The following is a 15884-nucleotide window of genomic DNA, read 5'->3' on the forward strand; positions in this document are numbered from 1 at the left end:
CACAGGAGATCAATAGGCGGGCGCAGAGGATGCTGGCAGATCAAAAGCCGATGGGGAAATGAAACGCGGAATCAGACCAGCTTCTGAATGCTTCCCCCACGCTCCCCTCCTTCCACACGCTCAAGGAAGGGAGCAGCTTCTTTTGAAAAAGAGTTTGAAATGGTGTTCGATGATACTTGGTGGAATGAAAAAGGGGCCGTTCTCCTTCATCTCACCCAGCAAAAACACACACACACACCTAAGAACAAGATTAGGGTGTGGCATTGTGGCATTTAGGGAACAGAAAAAGAATTGGGCTTTTCATAAAAAGAGCCAAAATCCATTTGTGGAGGTTTCTCATGGAAGGTTCCCCCCCTCCCTTTCCAGGGGAAATTTGGCAATTCCCCAAGAGCTGGGTGAAATCGTACGCCCCTCAGACAGGGTTCGCAACTTGGGAGTCCTCCTGGACCCACAGCTGACTTTCAAACATCATCTGTCAGCTGTGGACCAGGGGGGCATTTGCCCAGGTTCGCCTGGTACACCAGTTGCGTCCCTACCTGAACCAGGAGGCCCTCACAACAGTCACTCGTGCCCTTGTGACCTCTAGGCTGGAGTACTGCAATGTGCTCTACATGGGGCTGCCCTTGAAGAGTATTCGGCGACTTCAGCTGGTCCAGAATGTGGCCGCGCGAGCGATCGTGGGTGCACCTCGTTTCACCCACGTAACACCTATCCTCCGCGAGCTGCACTGGCTGCCTGTTGATCTCCGAGTGCGATTCAAGGTGCTACTTATCACCTACAAAGCCCTTCATGGTATTGGACCTGGGTACTTGAGAGACCGCCTACTGCCAATTACCTCCACTAGACCGATACGATCGCATAGATTAGGCTTCCTCCGAATTCCATCCGCCAGCCAGTGTAGACTGGCAACTACCCGGAGGAGGGCCTTCTCGGTGGCTGCTCCAACCCTCTGGAATGAACTCCCCATGGAGATTCGGACCCTCACCACCCTCCAGTCCTTCCGCGCCGCCTTAAAGATCTGGCTGTCCCGGCTGGCCTGGGTTTAAGACCCTAACCCCACTCAAATTGTGTGACTGTTGTGTTTTTAAATGATGTAGTGTCTTTATGTTGTAAAATGTTTGTCCTCTCCCCCCTCTTTTTTTGAACTGTGAGTCGCCCTGAGTCCCCCCAGGGAAAAGGGCGGCATACAAATAAAGGGAAAATGAAAAATGAAATGGGCTAAAACTGCAGAAGAGCAGCAAGGAAAGAATCTAGGTCAGTATTTCTCAACCTTGGCCACTTTTGAAGACATGTGGACTTCGATTCCCAGCATTCCCCAGGCAGCCACGTTGGCCCTAGAGAGAATTCTGGCAGTTGAAATCCACACATCTTATAAAAGTAGCCAAAGTTGAGAAATGTTGTTGCTGGTCCTTTCAGCACAAGGCTGGGTGGCACTGAAAGCTAGCCACAAAAACATGGAATATGTATTTTAATTGTTATAAAGTAAAGGTGAAAGTTCCCCTCGCACCTATGTGCTAGTCGTTCCTGACTCTAGGGAGCGGTGTTCATCTCTGTTTCAAAGCCGAAGAGCCAACGCTGTCCGAAGATGTCTCCGTGGTCACATGGCTGGCATGACTAATCGCCGAAGGTGCATGGAACGCTGCTGTTACCTTCCCACCAAAGGTGGTTCCTATTTTTCTACTTGTATTTTTACATGCTTTGGAACTGTTTGGTTGGCAGAAGCTGGGACAAGAGCCGAGGTGGCACAGTGGTTAAATGCAGCACTGCAGGCTACTTCAGCTGACTGCAGTTCAGCAGGTCAGCTGTTCAAATCTCACTGGCTCAGGGTTGACTCAGCCTTCCATCCTTCCGAGGTGGGTAAAATGAGGACCCGAATTGTTGTTGGGGGCAATATGCTGACTCTGTAAACCACTTAGAGAGGCCTGAAAGCCCTATGAAGCGGTATATAAGTCTAACTGCTATAGCTATTGCTAAGTAACGGAAGCTCACTCTGTTCGAACCGCCCATCTTTCTGATCGACAAGCGCAGTGACATAGCCACTGAGCCCCTCTTATTTATTATAATATTTTATAAATATGTATTTATTCATTAAACTTCTCAGCTGCCCATCTTTCCGAGGCCGCTCTAGATGGCTTAGTCATTCAATAATAGAACTCACACCACCTTTAAAATAACGTAGAGCGTAAATTAACCAAGGTGGGGAGAAGGAAGCAACGTAAGCACGGAGAGGAGGTTGGGATCTGTCTAATCCATTAACCACCTCCAAGATGTTGCTCCCTGAGGCCAGTTGGCAGAGTCAGGTCTTCAAGCCTTTCGGAAGGCCCAATGGGCGGGTGTGGGTTTCAATTTTTTGGGGGTGGGGGAGAAACCCGATGTTCAAAACGGTGGGATTCACGGCAGAAAAGGACTCCACCAGCAAAATTATTTGACCAACGGGGTGTCTACCACACACCCCTGGTACCAGCGCAAGGGGGATGGGATAATCCAATTGGGTGTGAATCGTTGAAATGTTGGAGCTGATGTAAGACCCACAAATCAAACCTGCTCTAGAGTCTTCGGGGTAACTCAAGGTGGGCCTTGCTAGTCACAGGAATTGTTATTTCCCAACATCCACATTCCTAGTTCTGCATTCTGAATGTCATAAGTTATGTGTCGATGGAGATTCTCAGTCATCCAGGTCATGGTTGTCCCAAAGGTGCTTTTTTCAAGAGGCAACTGGATTCTTTTGGTTTTTCTTTGAAATAACTTCTCCTCCAGGAAGCTCCTTCAGCTCTGACTGGATAGTGGGGAATGGAGGGATTTATACTCCTTGCAGACAGCTGGTTTAAAAGAACGCAAATGACCAGCTGTCTGCAAGGAGCATAAATCCCTCCATTCCCCACCATCCAGACAGAGCTGAAGAAGCTTCTTGGATGAGGAGCGAAACGCCTTCAAAGAAAAACCAGGAAGTCCAGTTGGAAAAAAAAGCACCTTTGGTCAGAAGTTATGCAAAATCATAAAAATTCTGTACCACGGGGGTCAAATACGACAACCTTATGCCCTGTGGACTCCCAACTCCCAGCATGGCTGGCTTAGGAATTCTGGGGGTTGAAGTCCATAAGGCGTGCAGTTGCCATAGTTGCCTACCTCTGACCTATACCGAGGTTGAAGCAGGTTTTTGAATCATTTTGAAAAGTGTTTGAGCTTGAAATCATTCCAATATGACCAAAATGGGGCGTTTGGTATCCAAAATACCACAAATGTGAAATGTTCTGCATAACCATAGCATATTGGTGCAAGAAGGAAGATCCCAGTTGGCTATTAATTCTTGTAGTTTTGAAATTATTCTTACACTTATCATAGTTTTTATGTTTTTGTTTTTATTACATTGTAATTGCTAAGAGTTGCTTGGGATAAGGAGCACAATAAATAAAACCAGAGCCCTCCTGCCCACCCACTCTGAAAAGTGGAGCGATAAATCACTTTTATAATATTTGACAAACCGCATGAATTACCTCTATTTTTTGCATCCATCCATAGAAGAGGGAGCAAGAGACTAAAAACTTAAGTACAGATATGAATAGGAAATGTCCTTTGTGCAATTGTCTAAATCATTTGGAAGGAAGTTAGTCAAACCCAAAGGCTGCACTTTTATGAAACACAAAGAAGCCTTTTCTCTTCAGCATTGAGTGTGATTTATTGAAAGCACATGGTTTACTAGCCATCACGTGCCTGGCATGGCCATGAGATTCTGGTGACTCCCCAAAACCAGATCCTGCTGCCATCAAAAGGATCCACCTGTTGTGGCCCACTTGCATCCAGCAGAGCTGGACAGTGAGGAGGTTGGGGAGGAACATGGGCCAGTCCTGGGGGCTGAGGAAAGCTCAGACGAGGGCTCTGCGTCGGAGGCAGAGATGGAGCTAGACAGCAGTGAGGCAGAGGAACAGCTGGAGCCTGTTCCCAGTGCATCCATGTGCAGAGCCGCCAAAAGACAAGACCAACTAAGAAAGCAGGGTCGACAGGAGTAAAACCACACCTTGGAGGTGATTGGCCCCTCCCATAGGACACAAAAGAGGAACCAATGGGGAGGGGGCTTTTGCAGGAAACAATTTGGTCATTCGGTCATTTCAAGAGTGGAAAGTACTGTTTGTCTACAAGAGACTCTTTGCCAAGTGTTGCCTTGCCCTGCATTTGGAAACTAGTTATCTGGCAGAGATAAGGTTCGTGCTGATAGATATTCCTCTCAAAGCCAAGCTTTGCTGATTGTGAATGAAAGGAATTCACAGTCGTGTATCTAATAGATGTTTTGTCTGGACCAAGATTCTGCTCCTTGCTTTTTAAGGAAGCCTGGGTCAGAACACCACCCACAAATCACCAAACTTTGCTCGGTGGCACGGCTGCCTGGTGAGACTTGAAAATGTTGGCTGGGAGACAGGATCTTGTGATGCAGCCCTCATTTGGAAAGGGGGGGGGCTGTCCCCAGGGGCCCAACCCAACTGAAAGTCTCGGTTTTGGGAAAAGGAGATGTCTCAAAGAGACGATCTTTGCTAATATCCTTTTCCCAAGCCTTTTCTCTCCATGCTTCAGATCCATTCACAGAAAGGCTAAAGTTACAAGGAGCGTCCTCCCTTTGGCGCGAGGCAAATTGGGGGGCGGAGGTAGCTCAGTCGCAGATGAGTCCTTTGCCTCCAAGGCGGGAGGATGAGCTGCCTCACTTCGCCTGCTTCTGCTTCTTCCGCCGCGCCTGTTTTTTCAGCTTCTGCTGAAGCTGCTTCTGCTGTCTCTCCTGCAGGGTCTGGTGGACTTGGCTCTGGAACTTGAGCTTCTTCTTCTTAATCTTGGCCAGCTCGGCTTTCCGTTGCATCTCCAGATCAGGGTCCTGCCGGAAGCAGGGGAAAAAAGAGATCCCAAGATGCCCAAAAGCAGACCTTGTATGCAGGAGCCCCCAAACTGCCCCCCTTTCTTGAATCCTCCAACCCCAGCTGTTTACTGTAAGCATTTGCCTTAGAATAGAATAGAACAGGGAATGGAATTAGAATAGAATAGAATAGAATAGGGGATGGAATTCCCTATTCTATTCTATTCTATTCTATTTCCATTCCCTAGACAGAATCGAGAAAGAGCTATCGATCTGTCAATCCTTTCCGTGTCCGGAGATAAAGTTGACGTGGTTGGAGACCCCTGTGAATCTAGCAGTTGCTCCTGATCTGCAAGCTTCCATTGATGGGAGGGTCAGGACTGGTGTGTGATTCCCACTTCGCCACTGCCTATCCTGGCAACAAGAGGATTCTTCCAGCTTACCTTTCCTTCCAGGATCATCTGCTTCCGCTTATTTATTTCCTTCTTCTCGTCAAAATCGGTCGCCTCCAGTCTCTGAGATTTTTAAAAAAGAACACGTAACATTGTGGGATTCCTTGATTGATATGTTTTGATAGAGGGTCAGGAAAAGTGACGGACTGGGCCTATCAGGCTCCAAATCCTTACTTGTCCAAGGAAACCATTTGGGGCTTGGGATCCAACTCCTTCCCTCTCCCTCCACTTACGATCTCACATTCCCGTCGGACCACGTTCACTTGGGTGAGGATTTTCAGCACCTTTTGCTCCTCCGTGGAAAACTCCTGAAGCTTCATTTCTAAAGGAGGGGATAAGCCAGACGTTGATAGGGTTAAAAAAAAAAAAAGCAAAGCTCCATCTTTTCACCCCTTGAACATGAGCATCTCTGGCATTTCCTGCTAGGCGGGTAGTCCTCGACTTACAACACTTTGTTTAATGACTGTTGGAAGTTACAATGGCAAATGACCGTGTCAACTTGTAAAGTGTTTCCATGACTATTATCAAGTTGACGTGGAAAAGGGAGCGAGAATTCCATGCATCCCTTCGACCAGTGTCGGATCTCAGATTTCTACAGCAGGCATGTGAGGTGCGAAAGTTCACAGCCTGGTGCAGCACCTCGTTGGTGGATGTGATTTATGACACAGACTGAGGGGAGGGGAGACACAGGGGTAAAGTTCAGACACCATTAACCGGAAATCAGATTCGGCTCCGCAGAAGAACATGCCAAAATATTTCTCCTAATAAATGGCTGGATTTCTTTTGAACTTTGTCTCGAAGCTCGTAAATTAATAGGGCATCTTTTGGGAACTTCACAGACCGTTTTTCACACAACTTCTGCAGCATCCCCATAGTCAGGTGATCCAAATTCAGACACTTGGCAACTGACTCATATATATGACGGTCGCAGTGACCCGGGGTCATGCGATCCCCTTTTGCGACCTTCTGAGAAGCAAAGGCAATGGGGAAGGCAGATTCACTTAGCAATTGTGTTACTATCTTAACAACTGCAGCGGTTCACTTTACAACTGTGGCACGAAAGATTGTAAAATGGGGCCAAACTCACTTAACCAATATCTCACTTAGCAAGAGAAATGTTGGGCTCCATAGTGGTCGTAAGGTGAGGATGGCCTGTAGATAAGAACCAAACTGTCTGTCTCCAATGGAGAGAAAGACTTGGGTATTAGGAATATAATCTAACGGTTGGGTTGGCAATATATACATCATGTAACAATGTTGTACCTGTTTCTTTAAATCATACTGTAAAATGTGATTGGTTGCTGTTTTCCTCAATCGGCCATAAGAGGGAGCCAGAATGACTGTTAGCTCTCTGTTCGTTAGAAGCTGGGCTGATCTCATCTGAGTGTTTTGGAAGCTGGCTGTTAGAAAGTGCCGTGAACTATTGTAAGTTTTGCAATTGTTAGCAAACTTTGTGTATCGGACTGATTATATGATTACTGGACTATGTTATTTGTATTATCCCTTAACTGAAAGACATTGATGACTGACTGTCTTATCCGTGTATGATTTGGACGGTTTGATGGACTCTGATACCTCTATTTCCACGAAAGGAAAAGCCTATTTAAACTGCAGTGTCTCTGTATGCTGGTTTGTATGTTCTCCAACACAACTCTCACAACGCTTCGCTGAATTTACTCGCTCTCCCAACGGGGAGCTTACCTAACATTGAGTTTCAAGCTCTATACACAGTGGCTGTGGACTTCCATTTATTTATTTATTTGTAAATTTTATTTGCCACCTATTTCCCCCTAGGGCTCCTCTGCATGTAAACAGAAGTAAAATACTAAAACAATCAAATAATAGAACAATAAAAGAATCAATGACAAAAGAATACAATGAGAACAAATACATCAATATGACAACCAAAAACATGGACAGGTAGAGAGAGCAGAGATACTTGTCTCAGACACGGGGCTAAGGTGGGGCTTATTTAGCCATGCACAGATTCACACAGCCATTATAAACCATGTGTCAGGCCTCAGCCATCTGTTCTTTTGGATCTTTGGCCTGCCACACTTTCTATTATTCTAGTATGCATTTTCTATTGTGGGAAAATGGGAGGGGAGATTTTACGGAGTTAGATGATATGTAGCCATAACAACATTCTTTCTAGAAAGCCAAGGTCATCCTCTGTCTTTGCACCTCTGCACCTGACTGGAACTGGATGGGTGGAAGCTGCCAGTATGGCAGTGGGAGATTGGACCATGTGGGTGTGGGGGAAAGATCTTGAATTTTCAACTAGGTGGGGAAAACCAGGAAGCTTTCAGATTCGGGGTTTTCCCACATGTGCCAACATGGCTCTCTTAATAAATTGGAACTTTGAGCAATACTTTGCCTTGGAGTCTGATTTAATTTTGGAACCCTGATACCATGATTTGCAAACAACAGTTGGGTTTATACATGAGCTGCCCATAACTTGTTGCATTTGAGCTTTACGTATTTATTTGGATTTATATTAGAAACGGCCCACCTCTGTCGTAGAGCGACTCCGGGCAGGGTACAAGTAGAAGTAAAAAATACAAAAGCTATATATATATAAATAATAGAAGGCAATCAAAAACAAGAATAAAATAAAAACTATGGTTTTAACCCAGTGATAAGAATAAACATCTCTAGCTTCAGTACTTTTTTGTGGTTGTTGTTGCATACAAATCTTTGGCCAAATGGAGGTGAGAACCCAGGGGTGTCCAACCTTGGCAATTTTAGAGGCCTGTGGACTTCAATTCCCAGAATTCCACAGCCAGCCATGCTGCCAACTATGGTAGCAAGTGAAACTAGTATCTTGACATGTTTTTCCAGGCTCTCCACCCACCCCAAAACTTTCCAACGTTTTGCAACTTACTGATCTGTTCTTCAACCGCATGGATGAGATGGATGTCATATTGGGTCACCAGCGTGATGGCAATTCCATGCCGACCTGAAAAGAACGGCCAGGAGAGAGAACCTAAGTGGTGGGCACAGATAGTTCTTCCCCCCTTCCCTTAAGAAAGCAAAAAGGTCATGGGCGTGATCAAGTGGTGACCCGCTTAACAACCTTGACTTGCAATGATAATTCTAGGTTCAATTACGGTCGTAAGGTGAGGGCTACCTATAAATAGCCTTGACGTGATGAATGCAAAGAAAAAGCACGTTGGCACATTGAAAAATTCCAGCAAGAAGATTTCAGCACAATGTACAGAATAAACAGCATCTTTCCTTGGGCAAGGATACTCAAGGCCTTTGATTAGAAGGTGGGGAATCCCAGAGGGAGGCCTCTTTCTAAAGGCCAGTTCAAACATCAATCAAAGTGGGCTCTGAAGCCCCAGGGAGCATAACCCTTAAGGATTCCTGTTGCTTCCAAGGAGAACAAACCAGAGTCAGAAAGGACAATGTGGATTCGAAGCAATGAAGAGAATCCCCCTTACCAGCTCGGGCTGTTCGCCCCACCCTGTGGATGTAGATTTTGGGGAGTCCAGGTGTGTTGTGATTGATGACGACTTGGACGGTGGGAATGTCGAGCCCCCTAAAATCCGAAAGAAATTGAACGCAGAGAAGATGGTTAAGCTTGGCATCCTACCTAACCTGGGACCGTGTTCCCTTCTGCACCTATTTTAGCCCCAGACTGGCTTCACTCACCTGGCAGCTACATCGGTAGCTATTAAGATCTTAAAGACACTCGATTTGAATTTTGCCAGCGCTGCAAAACGTTGTTTCTGAGCCCCCAAAAAGAGAGAAAGAAAAAAGAACATCACAAGAGCAGGAAATTGCTTTTATCAAACTTGCTTTCTCTAGCAATGGTGTTGTGGCCTGCCAGCGGCCAGCGGAGCTGGTAGCAGAGTCGGACAGTGAGGAGGTTGGGGAGGAACCTGGGCCAGTCCTGGAGTCTGGGGAAGGCTCTGATGAGGGCTCTGTGTCGGAGGCAGAGAGGGGGCCAGGGCTGTCTGACAGTTCTTAGCTGCCTTTGGAGCTAGACAGCAGTGAGGCAGAGGAACAGCTGGAGCCTGTTCCCAGTGTGCGCATGCACAGAGCTGCCAGAAGAAAAGAACAGCTAAGAAATCAGGGTCGACTTGGGAGTAAAGCCACAGGTGGACGGTGAATGGCCCCTCCCATAGGGAATAAAAGAGGAGCGAAAGGGGAGTGGGCTTTTGCAGGAAACAATTCGTTCGTTCGTTTCAGGAGTGTGAAGATCTGTCTGTGAATCCCAGAGACTCTGTGCCCAGTCTTTCCTTGCACAGCACTGCGTTTGGGAAATATTTACATGGCAGCTTCCCAAGCTAGATAAGGTCTGTGGTCATAATTTCACCTTTGGAAGACTGTTTGACAGGCCTTTGCTGAACGTGAATGAGAGGAATTCACATTCGTTTAATAAAAGGGGTTTTGTCGGCACCAGGAATCTGCTTCGTGCTTTTTGGGGAAGCCTAGGTGAGAACAATGGCCTCTTGCTGGGGATTCGGATGAGAAGAGAGGATTCTGCTGGCCAAAGGATCAGCTTGACATGAGATACCGGGAACTCAACCTGGAACTCCCTACATGTGAATCTGTTTTATTCATTGAGAGATGGACACACACTCTCTCTTCTCTCTGCAAAAGCACAATTGGAGATGCAGCTTAGAAACGTCCTTGGGATGGATGGAAAAAGAGAGGGGCCTGTGGACCTTCTTATGCCCCAGGAAGGCTTGGAGCTGGCATCCGTGGAAAAGATGCTACGTGGCAAGGTGTTGCAGATTCGGAGAGTGAGGAGGTTGGGGAGGAACATTGGCCAGTCCTGGAGTCTGGGGAAGGCTCGGATGAGGGATCTGTGTCGGAGGCAGAGAGGGGGCAAGGGCCATCTGGTAGTTTTTTCCTGCCTCTGGAGCCTGACATCAGCAAGGGAGAAGAACAGCGGGAGCCTGTTCCCACTGTGCGCATGCGCAGAGCTGCCAGAAGGCAAGACCAATTAAGAAAAAAGTGTTGTAACGTAAGTGTAGGCATGCATAGCTATGCTGGAACACGAATACAACAGCAGTAATGATTAACCATACCATAAGGTCAGTAATACAAACTGCTGACTCTGAAGCACTAAGTAGGTCAGAGGTCACAACTTGTTAACTCTCAGCACTAAGTAGGGGTCAAAAGTTTGCATGCTGACTCTGCAGTATTAACTAGGGGTCAGAAGTTTGCATGCTAGTAAAAGATTTATTTGCTGACTATGGGCATTCTCTAGGTTCAGAGGTCTACATGGTAGTAAATGAGTTACCATATACCATAGACTTGTACAACCATGATTGGTCCACATAGACCATGTGACTCCACCCTTCCTTTGTGTATGCTCAATAAAAGAGTCATCCAGACTATGCTCTGGGTCGTCTCATCCCGGAGAAAGACCTGTGTCCGAGTCTTCCTTCATCATTGGCCTCATGGGCGACCCACGGAGAAATCGCAAAAAAGGGTCAACTTGGGAGTAAGGCTTGGAGATGATCGGCTCCTCTCATAAGACAAAAGAGGAACGAACGGGACGTGAGCTTTTGCAGGAAGCAATTAGTTCATCTGGTCGGTTCAAGCTTTGAAAAGTTCTGTTTGTGCCAAGTTTGGCCTTGCTCTGCATTTGGCAATTAGGTTTCTGGCAGCATTCCCAGGGAGATAAGGTCGGTGTTTATTAACACTCCCCTGAGAGACTGTGGCAACTCGAGCAGACATCTGTCGGAACCTTCACGGACTGTTTGTGAAGCCTTGCAAACTTTTAATGACCACAATTTACAGTCGTATAAATAAAAGAGGGTTTGGGGGACTAAGATTGTGATTTATGCTTTCTCAGGAAGCCGAGGTCAGAACACAAAGGAGTCAGAATGGCAGAAGACGACTTGAGGGATTTGGCCTCAAGCGCCAATCTTCCATCCTCGGGGCAGCTGTTGGGAGGCCATTGCTGACTCACCTGTTTCATCATTGAGTGGAGAGCCACGGATGGGAAATTGAACTTCCTGAGCATCATGTTGAGAATTTGACAGGTCCTAAAAAGGGAGAGCAAGATGGGTGGCATATAAATTTCATAAAAAATGAAATAATAAAACCAGTCTTTTGCTTCTCTCGGGTGGACAAGACATCTCTGCATCTGCTCAGAAACATCATTGCCCTGTCCATCTAAAGCAGTGTTTCCCAACCTTGGCAACTTGAAGATGTCCGGACTTCAACTCCCAGAATTCCCCAGCCAGCATTCGCTGGCTGGGGAATTCTGGGAGTTGAAGTCCGGACATCTTCAAGTTGCCAAGGTTGGGAAACACTGATCTAAAGGATGCGCCAGCTTCTGATGGGGTCCCAAGGCAAGTTTGACAGCTTGGTCAATGCAATTCTTTGAATCCACAAATGATTAAACTTGATAGGTAAGGTGCCAGGCCTGCAGCCATATTCCTTTTGGATATTTGGCCTGCCACACTTTCTATTATTCTACTAGGCTTCTTTGATTGTGGGAAAATGGGAGGGGGGATTGTATGGAGTGAGATGCAATGTAGCCATAACAACATTCTTTCTAGCAAGCCAAGGTCATCCTTACTCTCTGCACCTGACCGGAACTGGATGGGTGGAAGCTGCCGGTTCACCGACAAATGCACGCTCAACAAAAGCGCGCCGACGAAACCGCGCCGAGAAAACCATGAAGTCAAAATTGCGCTGACAAATGAGCGCAGAAGCACGCTGACAACAGCGCGCCGACAACAGCGCATCTTCAATGAACAACTAATAACAACCTAATAACCCTAACTTAAATTACACTTTTGTGCGCGCGGTTTTGTCGGCTCATTGTTGTGGGCCCATTTATGATGTCACGGTTTTCTCGCCGCAGTTTCATCGGCGCGCTTTTGTCATGCGCGCATTTGTTGGGTCACGGAAGCTGCCAGCAAGGCAGTGGAAGATTGGACCATGTGATGGGCTGGTGGATGTTGGACAAGTTTGTGAACTTTCAACTGGGTGGGGAAAACCGGGAAGCTTTCAGATTCGGGTTTTCCCAGATGTGCCAACATGGCTCTCTTAATCAATTGGAACTTTGAGTAATACTTTGCCTTGGACTCTGATTTAATTTTGGATGCTATTTGGAACCCTGACATAAGGATATGTTTGCTAACGTTCCGACCTTGCACTGAGATTGGGACAAAGAGGCTGCATTCACCTTTCCTCTATTTTCTACTTAAGGAGAAAGGGTGGCTCACAATGAAATTGTTGCAAATGAGGCAGGGAGCTTTTGGGCCCATTATCCAAGTGAAATTCTCACTTGAACACATAAAGTCCAGGCTCCAATTTTCCTACTTAAGGCATATGAAGCAACAACCCGGCTCTCTGGAGAAAAAAATTCCAAGGCTGGGAAAGTTGGATGGAAAGAGAATGAGATGACCAGCAGCAAAGGGGGACGGGCCCAGTTATACGGTAGCAGTTGGATTACCAGATAGAAGAGATTACCGTATTTTGGGGGATATAAGATGCACCTTTTTCCTTCAAAAGAGGCTGAAAATCTGGGTGCATCTTATACACTGAATACAGCATTTTTTGTCTCCTGAAACCCCTTCACCAAAATGGCCATGCAGAGCCTTTAGGAGGCTTCCAGAGTGCTGCTGGGGGCTAGGCAGGGCAGAAATGAGCAAAAATTGGACCATTTTTTGCTCAATTTTGCATAGCCTTTAAGAGCCTTCTATAAGCCTCTAGGCTTCTAAAGGCTATGCATTCTCTTTTTTTGTCAAAAAAGGGGCCGTGTTTTTGCTTCGTACAGGGCACTTTTGGAAAGTGAGGGGGGCTGAATGTCAACTCATAAAGTTGCCATGGTGAGGAAAGGGGGGGAGCGCATTCCACGCATACCTTCAGCTAGAGTTGGGTCTCTGATTGCTACAGCAGGCTTGGGAGGGGTGCACCTCATTGGTGAATGTAATTTATGACACAGACTGAGGGGAGGGAAGGAACAGGGGTAAAGTTCAGCCATAATTCAAATGAGGCTTAGATCTGACTGCAATAGGGTATTGCCAAAATGGTGTTCCTAATAAATGACTGGTTTTCTTTTTAAACTTGGCTCGAGGTTCATGAATCAATTAGGGCATCTTTCGGAAACCTGACACACTCTTTATCACATTAGACTTCACCATCCCCCGGTGCTCCCAGTAGTGCTGGATTCTGCACAGAAAGGTGACCTTTTCTTCAATACTTTCAATAGCAAAATCTGATTACCTAATCATTCCAAGAAGTGCTGAAGGAAAAGATACGTCTAGGAGAAGTCCCATCCTACTCAGGGCATAGCGGGTATTTAAAGAATTAAAGGTAAGAAAAGAGAAAGCTGCACTTTCTCCCGTATACAACCTCTTACACTAGATCAGTGGTGGCGAACCTTTTGGACGCTGAGTGCCCATACTGTGCGTGCGCGCATGCCCAAACTAAAAAGTGTGTGCATGCATGAATGCACGTGTATGTGTGAACATGCATAAATGCGTGCATGCGCAGCAGAGACCCGAGGACCAGCTGGCCAGTGGGAGGTCAGGCACCCCAACACTGTCAGCGCGGCAAGAGGTAAGATCTTTTTCTTTTGTGAGCTTCTGTTTCGTCGTTTGCAGGAAAACAAACTCACGGAAGAAAAGCCATGGAGATCTAACCTGGGGTGACAGCGCATGCGCCAGCTCTCTGGGCTCTGTGTGCCCCCTCTGGCACATGTGCCATAGGCTTGCCATCATGGCACTAGATACAAACTAAGTCCACCCCACCTGCCTTCTCTTCAAAAAACCAGATTTTTTTAAAAAAATCAACCTCAAAAAACTTTAATTTGAATTGATGGGCATGTTTTGGCCTGACTGGCGCAATCTCCTCCCATTTAAGACTGGAATATCAGCTCTGGGCCAAAAGAAGGGACTGAAGAGAAGGGGAGAAAGCAGAAATGATGGAGGCAAAGATGCTCCAGACAAACTCACTTGCAAGTGTTGGTGAAGATGATGATGGACCAGTCCTCGTGTTCATCTTGGAAAGTTTGCACAAGGTGGACCAAGTAAGCGTCTTTGACTTTCTCGGGGACCAGAAGATAACGTTGGTCAAGCTCTTCCACCGTCCGTACCCTGGTGGGATTTGGGGGATGGAGAGAAGGAAGAAGAGATCTTAGTGGAGGGAAGGCCTTCAAGCGGGGGACAAGTCAAGAAATAAAGAGAATTGAGAATCTGACGTTTGTAGGCATTTGTAAGAATGACTACAACTTTATTGTTCTAGACCAGTGTTTCTCAACCTTGGCAACTTGAAGATGTCTGGACTTCAAGTCCCAGAATTCCCCAGCCAGCATTCGCTGGCTGGGGAATTCTGGGACTTGAAGTCCAGACATCTTCAAGTTGCCAAGGTTGAGAAACACTGTTCTAGACAGAACCCTGAAAGGCGGAACGAGCTTCCCTCTGCCTCCCGTTATACCAAAACTATAGTTGTCAAATTTAAGATTTAAGATTTAATGAATTTGTATGCCACCCAATCCCGAAGGACTCCGGGCGGTTTACATAAAATCATGGCAACTTTACGATTAGGCAGTCTACACCAGGGTGTCTCTGACCTTGGCAACTTTATGGCTTGTGGACTTCAACTCACACAATGCGCTGCGGTGGCTGAGGAACTCTGGGAGTTGGAAGTCCACAAGTCGTAAAGTTGCCAAGGTTGGAGACCCCTGGTCTACACAATGTTAAAGAAAGCTGGAGACTTCTGGGAATTGAAGAATTCCCAATCCACAGATCCTAAATGTTGAAAAGTTTGAAAAAGGTTGCCTTATACCGAAGAGAAAAAGGGAGGGCAACCTTGAGTTTCTTTCTCACCCTTTCCTCTTCCAAGGGCTGAACTAATATTTAGTCATTCTTGTATTCCTTCCTTAAGTTTATCTCTGTACTCCTCTGCTGTAATACTATGTGGAATGACCTTGGGATAGTAGGCGGAGCTGCTGCCTAAGGAATGGTTAGATAAGAGACAGAGTAACCCACAACTGCCTAATGGTCGGGGCAAGAAACTCACCCTTCCTAGTTTCTTGGGATGGTAAAGAAGACAGGGTGAGTGGGGGGGAATGTCCTTTCAGATTATCAATGCAGCTTCATAATAAAGTAATATTGAGGTGGTTAAGGGCCTTGTTTCCTGGTTATATTAGCAATTAACGATTTTATTTGGTTTCACATACTGTTATTTTGTACTGTTTTAATTATTTTCATGTTTTGTGATACATGGCACCCAGAGTCACATGCTGAGATGGGCAGCTACATGTAGCCCTTGATTTACAACGGTTCATTTAATGGCGATTCCACGTTACAACGGCACAGAAAAAAAACACCGTGACCGTTGCTAGCATCCGTTGCTAGTGTGAAATAGGACAAAGCTACTTAATTAACTTTATTGATTGATTAGGCCTTTAGGCCATGTCGAAGTGCAAAGTTCCAGAAACAAATTATTACTAAAATTTGATAAAAGCAATTTAAAATGGAATTGGAATAAAATACAATTTAAAATGGAATTGGAATAAAATACAATTTAAAATGGAATTGAGATAAAATACAATTTAAAAGGAAATTGGAATAAAACTTATGACTGTTTTTCACACTTACAACCATTGTAGCATC

General features: G+C 46.0%; 1 protein-coding gene across 1 annotated transcript in view; it reads right to left on the reverse strand.

The window, feature by feature from the left end:
• Positions 1-3415: 3415 nt before the first annotated feature.
• DDX49 (DEAD-box helicase 49) overlaps positions 3416-15884 on the reverse strand; it is a 29746-nt gene continuing 17277 nt past the window's right edge. The window contains exons 6-13 of the mRNA XM_087703252.1: positions 14223-14363; positions 11222-11297; positions 8947-9023; positions 8736-8833; positions 8174-8248; positions 5523-5611; positions 5281-5352; positions 3416-4858 (exon numbers count right to left, since the gene is read on the reverse strand). Coding sequence (XP_087559378.1) covers positions 4691-4858; positions 5281-5352; positions 5523-5611; positions 8174-8248; positions 8736-8833; positions 8947-9023; positions 11222-11297; positions 14223-14363 — 796 coding nt within the window. The 3' untranslated portion in view covers positions 3416-4690. The remainder of the gene's footprint in view (positions 4859-5280; positions 5353-5522; positions 5612-8173; positions 8249-8735; positions 8834-8946; positions 9024-11221; positions 11298-14222; positions 14364-15884) is intronic.

This window comes from Thamnophis sirtalis, unplaced genomic scaffold (genome assembly GCF_051295495.1).
Source record: "Thamnophis sirtalis isolate CommonGarterSnake01/CBP01778 unplaced genomic scaffold, rThaSir2_p1.2 scaffold_1, whole genome shotgun sequence".
NCBI lineage: Eukaryota > Metazoa > Chordata > Lepidosauria > Squamata > Natricidae > Thamnophis > Thamnophis sirtalis.